The sequence below is a fragment of the Eulemur rufifrons genome, chromosome 20 (genome assembly GCF_041146395.1).
Source record: "Eulemur rufifrons isolate Redbay chromosome 20, OSU_ERuf_1, whole genome shotgun sequence".
In the NCBI taxonomy this organism is placed as follows: Eukaryota; Metazoa; Chordata; class Mammalia; order Primates; family Lemuridae; genus Eulemur; species Eulemur rufifrons.
The window spans coordinates 28,133,844-28,147,045 of NC_091002.1; the positions used below are offsets into that span (position 1 = coordinate 28,133,844).

The 13,202-nt window shown below is 43.6% G+C and overlaps 1 protein-coding gene and 1 pseudogene across 1 annotated transcript in view; one reads left to right on the plus strand and one right to left on the minus strand.

Moving 5' to 3' along the window:
• DNAAF9 (dynein axonemal assembly factor 9) overlaps positions 1–13,202 on the minus strand; it is a 119,088-nt gene that overhangs the window by 7,129 nt on the left and 98,757 nt on the right. The window contains exons 30-33 of the mRNA XM_069496607.1: positions 6,956–7,091; positions 5,034–5,120; positions 1,687–1,793; positions 1,227–1,301 (exon numbers count right to left, since the gene is read on the minus strand). Of these exons, the coding sequence (XP_069352708.1) occupies positions 1,227–1,301; positions 1,687–1,793; positions 5,034–5,120; positions 6,956–7,091 (405 nt within the window). The remainder of the gene's footprint in view (positions 1–1,226; positions 1,302–1,686; positions 1,794–5,033; positions 5,121–6,955; positions 7,092–13,202) is intronic.
• On the plus strand, positions 5,573–5,665 carry LOC138401289 (U6 spliceosomal RNA; annotated as a pseudogene).

The window sequence follows — 13,202 nt, forward strand, 5'->3', positions numbered from 1 at the left end:
ACGGCTGCTGTAGTCTGAGGGCGGCAGGCTGGGTGAGTGGCCAAAATTTTAGATTTGACAATACAAATTAGGCAAAAGGTATAGGCTAAGGACCTTGAAAGATTCTTTTACACAGGTTATGCCATCTAGTCCTCCAATCTGAACCATGATGGCCCCACGCCTAAACCCGCAGTGGCTCCCCACAGCAGACACTGATGGCTGCCTACCCAGCATCCCCCTCCTCCTCCAATACCAAGCCCCCTATGGGTGGTGGGTCCAGGAAGGCAAGGCAACTCAATCCTGGCCAATGAGAGGAGAAGTTGGCTGAGAAAATGGGGGTAGGAGCTTTGGGGAAAGGTGTCTGCACTGACAAAGACACCCACAGGAAGAGCCAGCTTCTCACTGGCTGGATGCAGTGTTTGGCTTTGACCCGCAGACCTGCAGCACCACCTGGCAACCATGAGGGGCAGGAACCTCAGGACAAGCTGACACACAAGAATGGAAGGACACAAAGACACATTACCTGGGTCCTCAGTGGCCTTGCTTTGCTGTCAACCTCTTCACTTCTTGTTATACAGCCAACACCTACTAGCTGAGTTGGGGTTTTCTGTTATCCTAACTGAAGATGCCCTAAGAGACACAATCCCTCCCTCCCTACCCCAGGCTCCAGCCACAGTAAACCATTTTTGGTTCCTGAAACGTGCCTTTCCTGCCTCTGGACTATACCAAATGCTATTTCTTTTCCCTGGAATATTCTACCCTTCCTCAATGTTGAGTTGACCAACTCCTACTTGTTCTGAGGCCTTCCCTGACCCCCAGCCCAGCAGAGACTAGCAGGATGCAAGGGCTCCAGAGTCTCGGGATGATGAACAGGCCTAGTGGACAGAAGGGAGAAGACAAGTCGAAGGCTTGAAGACTTCGGTCAGAAACGGATCTGGAGAGCTCAGCACAGGGGCAGCTCCTGGACGGGTGGGGTGTGAGTCTTTGGAGCTGTAAGGAGAGCCCCTGGGCAGGTCACCCAGGGAAGGAGGACAGATCCTTCACCATGGAGCAGGAGGACCTGGAGAAAGTGGGCCCTTGGGGGAGGGGGTGATGGATGAGCCTGGTGTACGGCCAGAGGGAGGGTTTTCGAGAGAGTGTCTGAGGGACATAGGTGGTCTACAGAGTGCCAGCAGAAGTTATGAACTCACATCGTGAGATGCAAGCACTTCATGGTGTAGGACCCCCAAATCCAACCTCCCACTTACCTGAAAACTTGACTTTGCCCAGGATGTGGTAGATGTTTCCAGAGAAGGGACTTGACTTGATGGAGGACTGAATTGCTGGTGGAGGAAGAGGACAGGGCTGTCACCCACCTGGGGGCAGAGGCCAAGTTCAGGGTAGCATAGCTGGGAGTTTTAGAGACTAGGAAGAGATCCTTTCCAGCAGGGTCCAGGGTTCACAGGTTTCACCCCCCACCCCCTGTTGCTCCCCAGTGGCTCTGCCACTGTTCCCAGGGGTGGAAAAACTCTTCCAATGCTGTGGAGATCAAATTTTGTGGCTACCCACGATCAGAGGTAGGAGACTACTGATTCCTCAAATCTCTCTGCTTGCTTCTGGTCCCAAATGGTGAGGAAAAAAGCACACAGAATACTAAAATGGTACCAGGAAACAGGCACTGGGGCACTCTTTTACCAGTGTCTGGGACATGTCCCAACCAAGGCTCACCTTTACACCTGGCCACAAAGCGAGTCTTTTCCAATGGACGGCCAAACCATACGCAGATCTGAACCATTAGTGGGAAGACTGATCCAGAATCAAATTTACCTTCATACCTTAAAAGGTTAAAAAATTGTAAGTACAAGTAATTTGGGCTTTGAGTGTTATCATATACAACTTTGGGATGAACTTACATATCATTTATCCTAAAGTAATTGAATCCCCCCTTACTTATATGGCATTTTGCATAGAAAACACTTGTGTATACATCTTAAGATTGGGAAGCATGACTGTTTAATTAGAGCAGGGGCTTTGTGAGGATGACGGTTTTACCTCCTTAGACTAGCAGTTCCTTGAAGTCAAAGACCGCATGCATCTCTGAAGCCTGTCAGGGGCCAGCTGAGGCTGGGGGTCCTTCCTGGGACAATGGGGGCTCTTACTCAGGATCCCCTCCCACTCCCTTAGGGCTCCAACTATGTCCCACCATCTGGATGTGTCTCAGCAGAAGGGGCCGAAGGGCTGGGGCATCTCTGCTCTATTTTTTGTTTTCAGTTCAGCAGACAAACTGTTGGCCTCAGATTCATTTAGAACATGGTTATATACTTAACTTTCTTTAAAACTTAACTTTGTATTATGGAAATCTTTAAACACATGCAAAGGTAGAAGGGTAGTAGAATGAACTCCCAAGCACGTATCACCCAGCTTCCACAGTTGCGGAACGGTCATTCCTTCTTTTGAATTATTTTTTTGAGATGAATCCCATAATTGGAATCCCTCTAGGAAAGGGTGTAACCATCTCATGGGTCATAATTTACACCTCCCGCAGCAGCACATAAGTGTATCAGTTTCTTAACAATTTCCCAGCAATGAATATTATAGATATTTTTGGTCAAATATAATGGCTGTCAATCAAAACAAGGCACCATTTTACATTTCTGAATATTAGTGACATTGAATTCTGTTTCCATGATTGCTATTTATGTTTGTTCTTTTTAAAAATTATTTTATTTCGTTTTTAAATTTATTTTTTAGCGACAGGGTTTTGCTCTGTCACCCAGGCTGGAGTGCAGTGGTGTGATCGTAGTTCACTACAACCTTGAACCCCTGGGCGCAAGCTCCCACCTCAGCCTCCTGAGTAGCTGGGACTACAGGCGCGTGCCACCACACTCAGCTGTTTTTTTTTATTTTTTGTAGAGACAAGGTCTCACTATTGCTCAGGCCGGCCTCAAGCGATCCGATTCTCCCACCCTGGCCTCCCAAAGTGCTGGGACTATAGGTGTGAGCTACCATGCCCCCACCTCTTTGTGATATCTTTAAAGTAAGGTGGTGGCATGACATTTTTGCAAGACTGACATGTCCTTTCCCTACCCAAACAAGTCATTTGGAGACTTCAGGCTTCTCTGGCTCCTGTGGTATCTGAATCCCTATGGGAATCTGCAAGGGCTAAGGGAAGAGAGCAAAGTTTTTGCCTAGATTAGATAACAAACTATTCTACCAGAAAAGGTGGGAATGCGGTCGATGAGAACAGAGAGGGCTGTGGGAGGGAAACAGCAGAGGATGCGTGCACGGCACAGAGCTGAGCACATCCTGGAACTATATACAGCCCATTCACTCTGAGGTGGTGGCCCTGACCTATGCAGGAGGGGAGTAATGTATAGGGATGAGTGGGAGACTGATGACTACCATCTTGTTAAAAGATGAAGTTACCCGGTTCCTAGAAATGGATTTAGGAGAGAGGGCTAAAGGATGATTTTGAGATCCCTCCATCTCTGACTCTCTGTAAGGACTGATCTTCCTGATAAAAGGGAAAGGTTTCAGACTCTAGATTCAGTCTTCTGATGGGCCTTCACATCCTGCCCTCTCCGGGGTCAGTCTGCCTCCAGGTAAGTCTTGCCCTGAGCTAGGCTTGTCCCATGCCCAGCATGAGTCAATGTGGACTGGAGAACGGGGCTGCTCAGGTGCCAGGGGTGACTGTGGGAGCTTCAGGACCAGGCCCAGAGGTTCAAGCAGCAAGAGGGTCAGTAGCTGCGGCCCCTGGAAAGAGGCTCCGTTTGTTTCTTTTCAGCTAAGATACAATTACCTTATTCAGGTATAAGGAATGACCCACTTACCCACTGTTTAAATAAGTATAATGTGACTCAAATCGGAGGTTCCTTCTAAGAATATACCTGAAAACCTTCAATTTTACATGGTGACATTCTGGGTTTTTTTGTTTGTTTGTTTTTGACAACATAGTATAACCAATTGGTGATGTAAGGCGTGATGTGAAAGATGTAGAATGGTGCCTGGGAGAAATGAGTACGGATAACAAGGACAATCCAGATAAACATGAGAGATTAATTCTGGCCAAGCTTTAACCATTGTCTTCCCCCAAACCTTGAACAGAGCAGAAACTAACTGTCCATTCTACGCAGGGACAAGTGCAGCCCGGCAGTTAAGAGAACAGGCTCTGGGGCCATTCAACCTGAGCTTGAGATCTAGCTCTTTCATTTCCTGGCTGCAAACTGCATGAGTCATTAACTCCTTGCTGTGTCTGGTACCTTATCTATAAAATAAGAAAAATAATGGAATCCACCTCACAGACTTGGTGTAACAGTTAAATAACACCAACAAGGCTCTTAGAACAGCACTGTCCGACAGAACTTCCTGGGATGATGGAAATGTTCGGGATCTGTACTGTCCAACATGGTAGCTGCTAGCCACAGGTAGCTGTGTAGACTGAATTCTAAATTTTATTTGATTTTCATTAATTTACATTCACATTTCATTAAATAGTCACATGTGGCTGGTGGCTACCACGTGCCGAGTGCAGTCTTAGAATGATGCCTAGCACACACAGTGAAGTGCTCAAGCACACTGGTATTGGTATGACTGTGGTGGACTTGGCACATTCTCTCCTTTTTCTTCTCCCCTCTGGAGAGGTTCACAGGCTGTGTGGCAGCCTACAGAGAATATTCCCTGGGTCACATTAGCAGGAAACCTACCTGCTAGATGGGAACCCTAGAGGACTGACTGTGTTCTCAGGAGTGACTCTCACCTGAGAAGGTTATGGCTCCTTAGTTCCATGCCAGCCATCTCACCCTCACTAGGGGGTAGGAAACACAGCATACCACCGTGCTTGGTGCCCTAAATCTCAACATCTGGGGAGGCTCCCAATTTGGAGCCCAAGATGTGGAGGAGCACTAGGCTCGTGGCAGGGCAAGCAGCTATTGGGACATGGCGGGCCGTTCCAGCTGCCACGTGTTACCCTTGTAGAGCACATCTGGTATTTTTACTTTCTTGGGCTTTTTTTTGTAAATAAATAAATCATTGGGCTTACAAAGAAATCTTAGCTACTTTTCAAAGATGATACTTGCCAGCCAGGGTACATTAAATATCGAGATCGTAGCATCGGAGGACTTGAAAAACTATTTTCTGAGAGAATCAGCTCAATGTCTTCATTCCTTTGAAAATACAGAAAAGACTCAGGTTAATCAGGACTGTTGATCTTACTGCATTTTGTGCTTCCTCCTTCCCCCATACACACACACAAGCACACAGGCATGCATTTATTTTCTAGCAAACTGCTTGAAAAGTTAGTTGAATACATCATGATATTTCACCCCTAAATACTTCAGTATTTATCTCCTAAGAATAAAGACATTCTTTTACAGAACCACAAAACTGTTATCGCGCCCAGGGAATACTATGGACAAGCAGCACTGGTATCACCTGTTAGAACTGCAGAATCCCAGGCCCCACCCTAGACCTACTAAATCAGAAACTAATTTTAAGAAGACCCCCAAGAGATTCATTGGAGAAGCACAAATACACATCTATTTTCAAATTTTCCCTTTTTTGTGGGCAAGAGGGCCCATAATCCAATCAAGAATCATTCATTAAATTTATAATCTTTGTGCTTGCTTTGGTAGCACATACACTAAAATTGACACGATACAGAGAAGATTAGCATGGCTCCTAGAATTTTTTTGAAAATTTACAATCTTTATTATTCCTTAATCTGGAACAGTTTCCCCACCTTTTTGTTTGTTTGTTTCTCATGGTGTTGATATTATTGAAGAGTACACGCCAGCTGTCTTGTGTCCCACAACTTGGATTTGTCTGATTGTTTCCTCATGATTAGATTCAAGTTAAATATTTTTGGAGATTAATACCCAGGTGATGCCGTGTCCTCCCCATTACATCACATCAAGAAGGCACACCGTATCATTTTGCCCCATTACTGGTCATGCTTTTCTCAGCAGTCTGTGTAGTGATAATTTACACACCAGAGGACTAGTGAACATCTTTTTCCTCAACAATCTTTCACCCACTGCTTTTAGCATTCACTGATGATCCCTCTCTAAATCAAGTATTGTATTAGATTGAAGGTTACGAAATGATGATGTTCGAGTTCTATCAACTCTTATTTATTTGGGATGCTTCCGTAAAGAAGGGCTTTGCTGTCCTGCCCCTCCTCCCTGTTTATATCACTATGGAGTCACATTTTTTTTCAAATGTCATAATCCATTATTATTATTGTTCTTTCTTATGCTCAAAGTGTCCCAAACTTGACTAGTGGGAACTTCTCAAGCTAGTTCTATATCCTTTTGACACACCTCCACTAGTCTCTGGTACTTCCCTTGCTTTACGGGGATCGAATGGACCAGGCTCACTTTGTACCTTCCCTGCATTAGACTTGCAACCAGTTAATTCTCCAAGGAGTCCTAATACCTCGTACTGGGGACTGGTACTTAGAAACAAAGGGATGTTTACAGCTACTGTGGTATTATTATTCTGGTCTCTTTCAAAGGAAAGAGCAATTCTAAAAAAGTAATGAATTTATATTGAGTCCCCAGTTTTAAATCAATTTGGAGGGTTTTTCTTCACCTTTTCCTCTTTATATTTATAATCTTTCTTCAATCTGTGATGTTGTTTGGAATAAGGGTTCCAACAGAGGATTATGTTGAAAAGTTACTTGAATTAATTACTTTTTTGTGTGTGGTTATTATTACTTTGATATACAGATTCATTTTCTTGGTTTATATTTGATTCAGTTTCTTTCCTCCTTGTTGATTTAATTTTTGAATACATAGAACATTTGCATGGTTCAAAAGTCAAAACTATATAAAAAGGTATACAATCCTTTAGTACCCTAATTGAACAAAATTGCTACACTGCCAGGTGTTTTCTCTTTGTACATACTCACACACACACACACACACACACACACACACAAACACGAAGTCACTAATTCTCTTTTTTTTTAGTTTGTGGAGTGGAGTTGCTAGACGTTTACCTGGTGACAATCCCATTTTCTGCAAGAATGAAGGCTGCGGTAGGATTGGCAGCCCTGATGAGGCTCTGCAGCTGAACAAGGACAGGGTGCCGCTGCTCCATGGTGTGACTGGTGAACACCACATTACTCACCAGGCCTGGGGAACAAAACCGAGAACAGGTCAGCCTTGAGAGCCCTGGCTGTGGTCGAGGGCTCATACAAACGTGGGCCCTCACTCCCCTCAATCAGCCCTTCCAGCAGCCTCCTGGTATAGACACCCCTGGGCCCCGCCATCATTCTCTTACCCTTTCCCAGCTCTGCCACCTCTTGGAGTGAATGGCTTCAAGCCCGTAGCTGCCTCACTTCCTAACCTCCTCTATCTTCTTAATTCTGAATTCTGGCTGATACCCGGAGTTCTTGATCAAAGGGCCATTCCACATCCCCTATATTTAACCTCATCAGGAACTGGTGCCATTCACCTTCCCCAGTTCAACCACAGACATTTACCAAGCACTAACCATGTGTCAGGTGCTAACCATTATATTCTCAAAGAGCACTCAGCCAAGTAGTCTGGTAATCCAAGAAAAGTGCTAACAGATTTCACATAGAAACATGGTAAGAAAGGGTGGCCTGTGTAAGAGGCTATGGAGTGGGCCATGATCACTCCCAACTTTCTGTGAAAATACGGAAGTAAAATTCACAGGACTACACAGAATTTGGGAATCAGGAAAGGTGCCACACCTAACCACCCCAAGAACATTATAATAACCTCTTCCATATTCATTCCTATTTTTATGTAGTTATAATTGTAGCATATATACCATTTCTGCTATAAGCTCATTTGCATTTTTGTTACTCAATAATTTCTATTTACTTCTTAATACTGTGGAAAATTTCAAACAAATACAAAAAGGAAAAACAGAATGAGCTCCCATCATCTGGCTTCAGGAATTATCAACACTCGGCTATATGTATTTATTTCATCTATAAAAACCCCAGCCCTTCCCCTGCTCCCCCACTGGATGATTTTGAAGCCAATCCCAGATAACATCCAATTATTTCATACAAAAATATTTTAGTATATATTTTCATAATATAAGGACTCTTTAAGAAATTAATGATTAATAATAAATTCCTTAATATAAAAAAAATCCAGCCTAGATGGAAGTAGTGGCTCAAGCCTATAGTCCCAGTTACTTGGGAAGCTGAGGCAGGAGAGATCACTTGAGCCCAGGAGTTTGAGGTTGCAGTGAGTTAGGGTTACACCACTGCATTCTGGCCTGGGTGACAGAACGAGACCCCATCTCAAAAAAAAAAAAAAAAAATTCCAGCCCATGCTCAAATTTCTCTGTCTCATAAATATTTTCTTAGAGTTCTTTTGAACCAGGAACCAAAGTCCACATGTTATATTTCCTTGATGCATCTCATAATTCTTTCAGTCTACGGTTTCTTCTTATTTCCTTGTAATTTATTTATTTAAAAACTGCATCCTGTAGATTTCTCCCAGTCTGGATTTTGCTGATCACATACTTATAGTGCTGCTTAACATGAGTAGCTAGATGTGGATGCTTGATCAGCAAGACTGCTTTATAGATTCAATCTTTTTTATTATTTACTAGTTTTTAAAAAATGCTTGTTCCTTTTCTAAATTCTTAATTATTTATTGTTTAGTAACATAGTAACTTAAAGGTATATAGGTATACGTTTTCCTTTGGATTATTTGGAAATACACGACAGGTTATAGACAGTATTCTTTACCATTAGAAATGGCTCTTTTAAAATTTTCCAATTTTTTCTTGAATCTGCCCTGCTCTTATTAATACTGCCTCCTTTCCTTCGTTTAGATTTGTCTGTTCTGTTTCTGCTCATTCATTTATCATCATCCTTACTTAGTTTTAGATGTTTCTCTTATATAAGGCACATATAATTAGTTTTGTTTCTTGGTTTAATCTGACAGACTTCTTTTTAATGGATATTTATCCCATTTATACTTACCAACACCTTGGTTCTGTCACCTCGTTTATGTTGGATTCTGTTTTTAGTTGCCTTTTTTTTTAATATTTAGCAATACGTTCTCTGCATTCTTTGTTTTCTGTTTTCCTTATAATAAGAGGTAGGTTTACAGTGTGGTTTTAGTTCTTAAATAGCTGTCCTTTATCTTCTTCTTCTTCTTTTTTTTTTTAAGAGACAGGGTCTCTTGTTCTGTCGCCCAGGCTGGGGTGTGGTGGCGTGATCGGTGACCATAACTTATTGCAACCTCTAATTCCTGGGCTCAAGTGTTCCTCCTGCTTTGGCTTCCCAAAGTACTAGGATTACAGGCATGAGCCACCTCGCCTGGCCTATCTTCTTTTTATAATATATCCAAACCACTGTTTCTTATAATGCCACCTTTACACAATGTCTGCTGACTCTGTATATGAAAGACGGGGATGTTGGCATACTTTACATTCTTCTCACTTCTCCACCATCACGTTTTGGTTGGTTACATTAAGATTTTTAGTTCCTCCAGCGATTACTTTTATATCTTTAGAGAGTATAATTAACCATTTGTATCTTGATTAAATAGCTTTCAACTCTACCAGTCTCCCACTCAGAAAGATGTAAAGATAGTATCTCTCCCTTGCTGCCTCCTAATTTTTTGTTAAATATAATTTCATACATAGTTTTTCAAAATTTTCAAAATTTACCTTCTATTTTGTAATATAATTCTCACAGCTGTTCTTTACAATATTCTGAGTGAAGAACACAAACAAAAAAACTCTCACAGCTATTATTAATTCTTTTTTTTTCCTTTTTCTGGTTTTTTTTTTTTTTTTTTTTGAGACAGAGTCTCACTCTGTTCCCCGGGCTAGAGTGCCCTGGTGTCAGCCTAGCTCACAGCAACCTCAAACTCCTGGGGTCAAGCAATCCTTCTGCCTCAGCCTCCCGAGTAGCTGGGACTACAGGCATGCACTACCACGCCCGGCTAATTTTTTCTATATACATTTTTAGTTGTCCATATAATTTCTTTCTATTTTTAGTAGAGACTAAAATAGGATTACAGGCGTGAGCCACCACGCCCGGCCTGCACTGATATTATTTACTTTAGTTAAGTGTTTAGTTAAAAATTAGATGTATTTAGCTGTTGAGGGCAAAACTCACAATGTATAGAAGGGTTCACAAAGAAATAATTCCTTTCCTTTCCACATACCTAAGTTCCCCTTTCTCTGGAGGCAACCACAGTTATCAGATTCTTATCTCTTCTTCCAAAGATCTGCTGAGTATATACAAGTAAGAGTCTGTGTGTGTAATTTTTTCCACAGTGGCATACCATACTGTTCTGCACCTTATGTTTTCACCTAAGCACTTTATTTTTCATTTTTTAAGAGACAGGGTCTCACTGTGTTGCCTAGGCTGGAGTGTAGTGGCGTCATTATAGCTCACTGTAGTCTCAAACGATCCTTCTGCCTTAGCCTCCCAAAGTGCTGGGATTACAGGCATGCCCCACTATGCCTGGCCTTTACTTTTTAATTTTGGTAAAGCTTATGTCTTTTTTCAAACCTTCTCTTAACACTTGACTACCCCAGTCGTCCCCTCATGCTACCATGTTCTCTCCCCTTCTCTGAACTAAAAAAAGAGGAAAAAAAGCTCCTCTGAATAATACATGTGGTACTCAAAACACAGGACTTATATTCTTATTTATCTTCTTCCTATATGTGAAAAGATAGCATAACGTAAAGATTAAGGCATGGGTTTTGGAGACAGGCAAATCTGAATTTGAATTTCGATATCCACTAATTACTAATGGCTATCATTGGACAAATTTGCTCAATCTTCTGAGCCCAACTCCGAGCCCAACTCTGAGTTCCCATCTCCCCTCTGTAAGATGGGAACAGTAACACATATGTCTAGGTTGTCAGTAAAATGCTTACCACAGGGCCTACAGAGAGCAAGAATCCATTAACTACAACCCATCATCACCACCACTGCCACCCTCAGCACTGTCAGCTGAGCATCTGAGCAGGGGACCTCTACATGTACATGGAGGGGCCTGTCAGACAGACAGTGGTGACTGTGGCATGTGGGTCTTGGCCATACCAACTGGCAGGAAGCTAAGTCACCAGATTCCAACTAGCCAAGGCTGCTGAGCTCATGGTTTAGATGAGTGGCAGTCAATAGTTTGAAGGCAACTTCTAGGACCCCTGGTCCCCGTCTCTGGTCTGAGGCAGACATTAGTGCTACTGCCTTCCTCTCACCAATAACACTTATGAAAAAAGCATTCCAAAACTCTAAGGACTGAATCTAATCTCATAAACACATCAGGATGCATTCCATTCAAGACGAGGGAACAGGGATTAGGAGTGCTCGTGCCAGTGGTCACCTGTGGCCATGAGGAAAGGGCCCACACAAAGGCTAAGCGATGTGCCTGGGACCAAAGACCATCAGGCGTTAGGGCTCGCCTGCCGAGAACAGAACCTGCGTCCTATGCGCTTATGGGCCCTTCTCAATCTATCCGTTCCGTGGTTCTGGGACACAAGTCCTACCTTTCTTAGGTATTTGTTAGTATAAGTTTTTCCTCTTGCCTCCTGTGGCACGCTAAGCCCTAGCTCTCCTCCCAGAGGCTACCACTGATAACCAGTGTTTGGGTATGCTTCCTCAGATAGCCTGCGCATGTACGGGCTTGTATCAATATAAAGGAATATACAGACTCTTGCTTTCTTAAGCATGTCTCCCACATTCAAAACTCTATCCTCAGGGGCTTCATGTATGACCTAGTTGTGGTAACAGCACATGACTAAGGGAATTCAAATGGAGAATACATCAGTATCTTGTTTAATCTTTCTTCTTCTTTTTTTTTTTTTTGAGACAGAGTCTCGTTCTATCACTTGGACTAGAGTGCAGTGGTGTCATCATAGCTCACTGAAACCTCAAACTCCTGGGCTCAAGCGATCCTCTTGCCTCAGCCTCCAGAGTAGCTCGGACTACAGCACCACCATGCCCGGATAATTTTTCTATTTTTTGTAGAGACAGGATCTCACTCTTGCTCAGGTTGGTCTCAAACTCCTGAGCTTGCTCAAACAATCTGCCTTGGCCTCCCAGAGTGCTAGGATTACAGGTGTGAGTCACCAGCCCGACTTATTCTATCTTAAAAAGGTCCTTCACATATGATTTCTGTTCAGAAGCTTTACCATTAAGATAGAACTTCTTAGCTAGTGTTAGAAAAACTTCGTAATGAAGGTGACACTGGTGGTACTGTGCTCCCATTCCCATTTAGAGAGGGCAGTCTGGACGCTTCAGAGGAGGCAGCAAGGCCAGACTGGAGAGCCTGATGCCAGACACCCATGCCACGGTACAGCCACAGGAAGTGGGGCCTCTGGAAAACGAGGAAGGCAAGGTCAGGTGGCCAGGCCCAAAATGTGGCACAATGGGGAAGCAGGCAGGATCCTAGAAGGCTCTGCACATTCTGGAGAGGGCAGACACAGGAGCCAGATCCTGCAAGGGGCCTGCAAGATTCTCAAGGGTAGAAGACAAGAATGGTTGTGGCGGGTCTTGCAGTGAGGAGCCAGGAAAGGCAGAATAAAGACTGGTGAAGGCCCTGGACTCTGTATGGTGTTTTCTTGGGCAAAAGAAATGGGAGAGTCAGACCAGTACAAATGTGGACACCTGAGGATTGTGTACCAAGGTCACAAGCACAGGCTTGGCTTGCCCAAGAGAAGGCTGGGAGCTGGGTCTCTCACAGACACACCTTACACAAAGTTCTGCCTGCTGCATTTGTACCATGTGGACAAATCTGGTCAGGAACTGGGCACAGAAAAGGGGCTTTAGTTTATAGGGAAATAAGCAAGAGGATTATCCCCAGCATTCCTCAGGCCAGCTATGTAAACTGCCACCTGCCAAGAGGAAATGCCATCTGCGAGGCAGGTACAGCAGTTATCTACAACACAGGGAACAAGCCACAGTGAGTGGTTTTCACCTTGTTTGGGCCAGAGCTTCCTTCTGTTCTGTGTCAAGCAGTAGACACTCAGATCTGGCCAAGGTCTCACCAGTCTGGGCTATGAGAGAGCAGGCAGTCTGGCCTGGTCTGTTCTCAAGAGCAGAGAAATAACCCTGTGGTCTGACCATCCCATCTGGGCTAAAGGCTTCCTACAGCGCAGAAGAAAACGAAGGTCACCACCTTTTTTTTTTTTTTTTTTGCACCCAAATGGATGTTGACAGATGGTCATTCTTCTACCTATATTTTTCTTTTTCATTATTTTTTTTCTATTTTTTTGAGCATCATGCCTTCAGA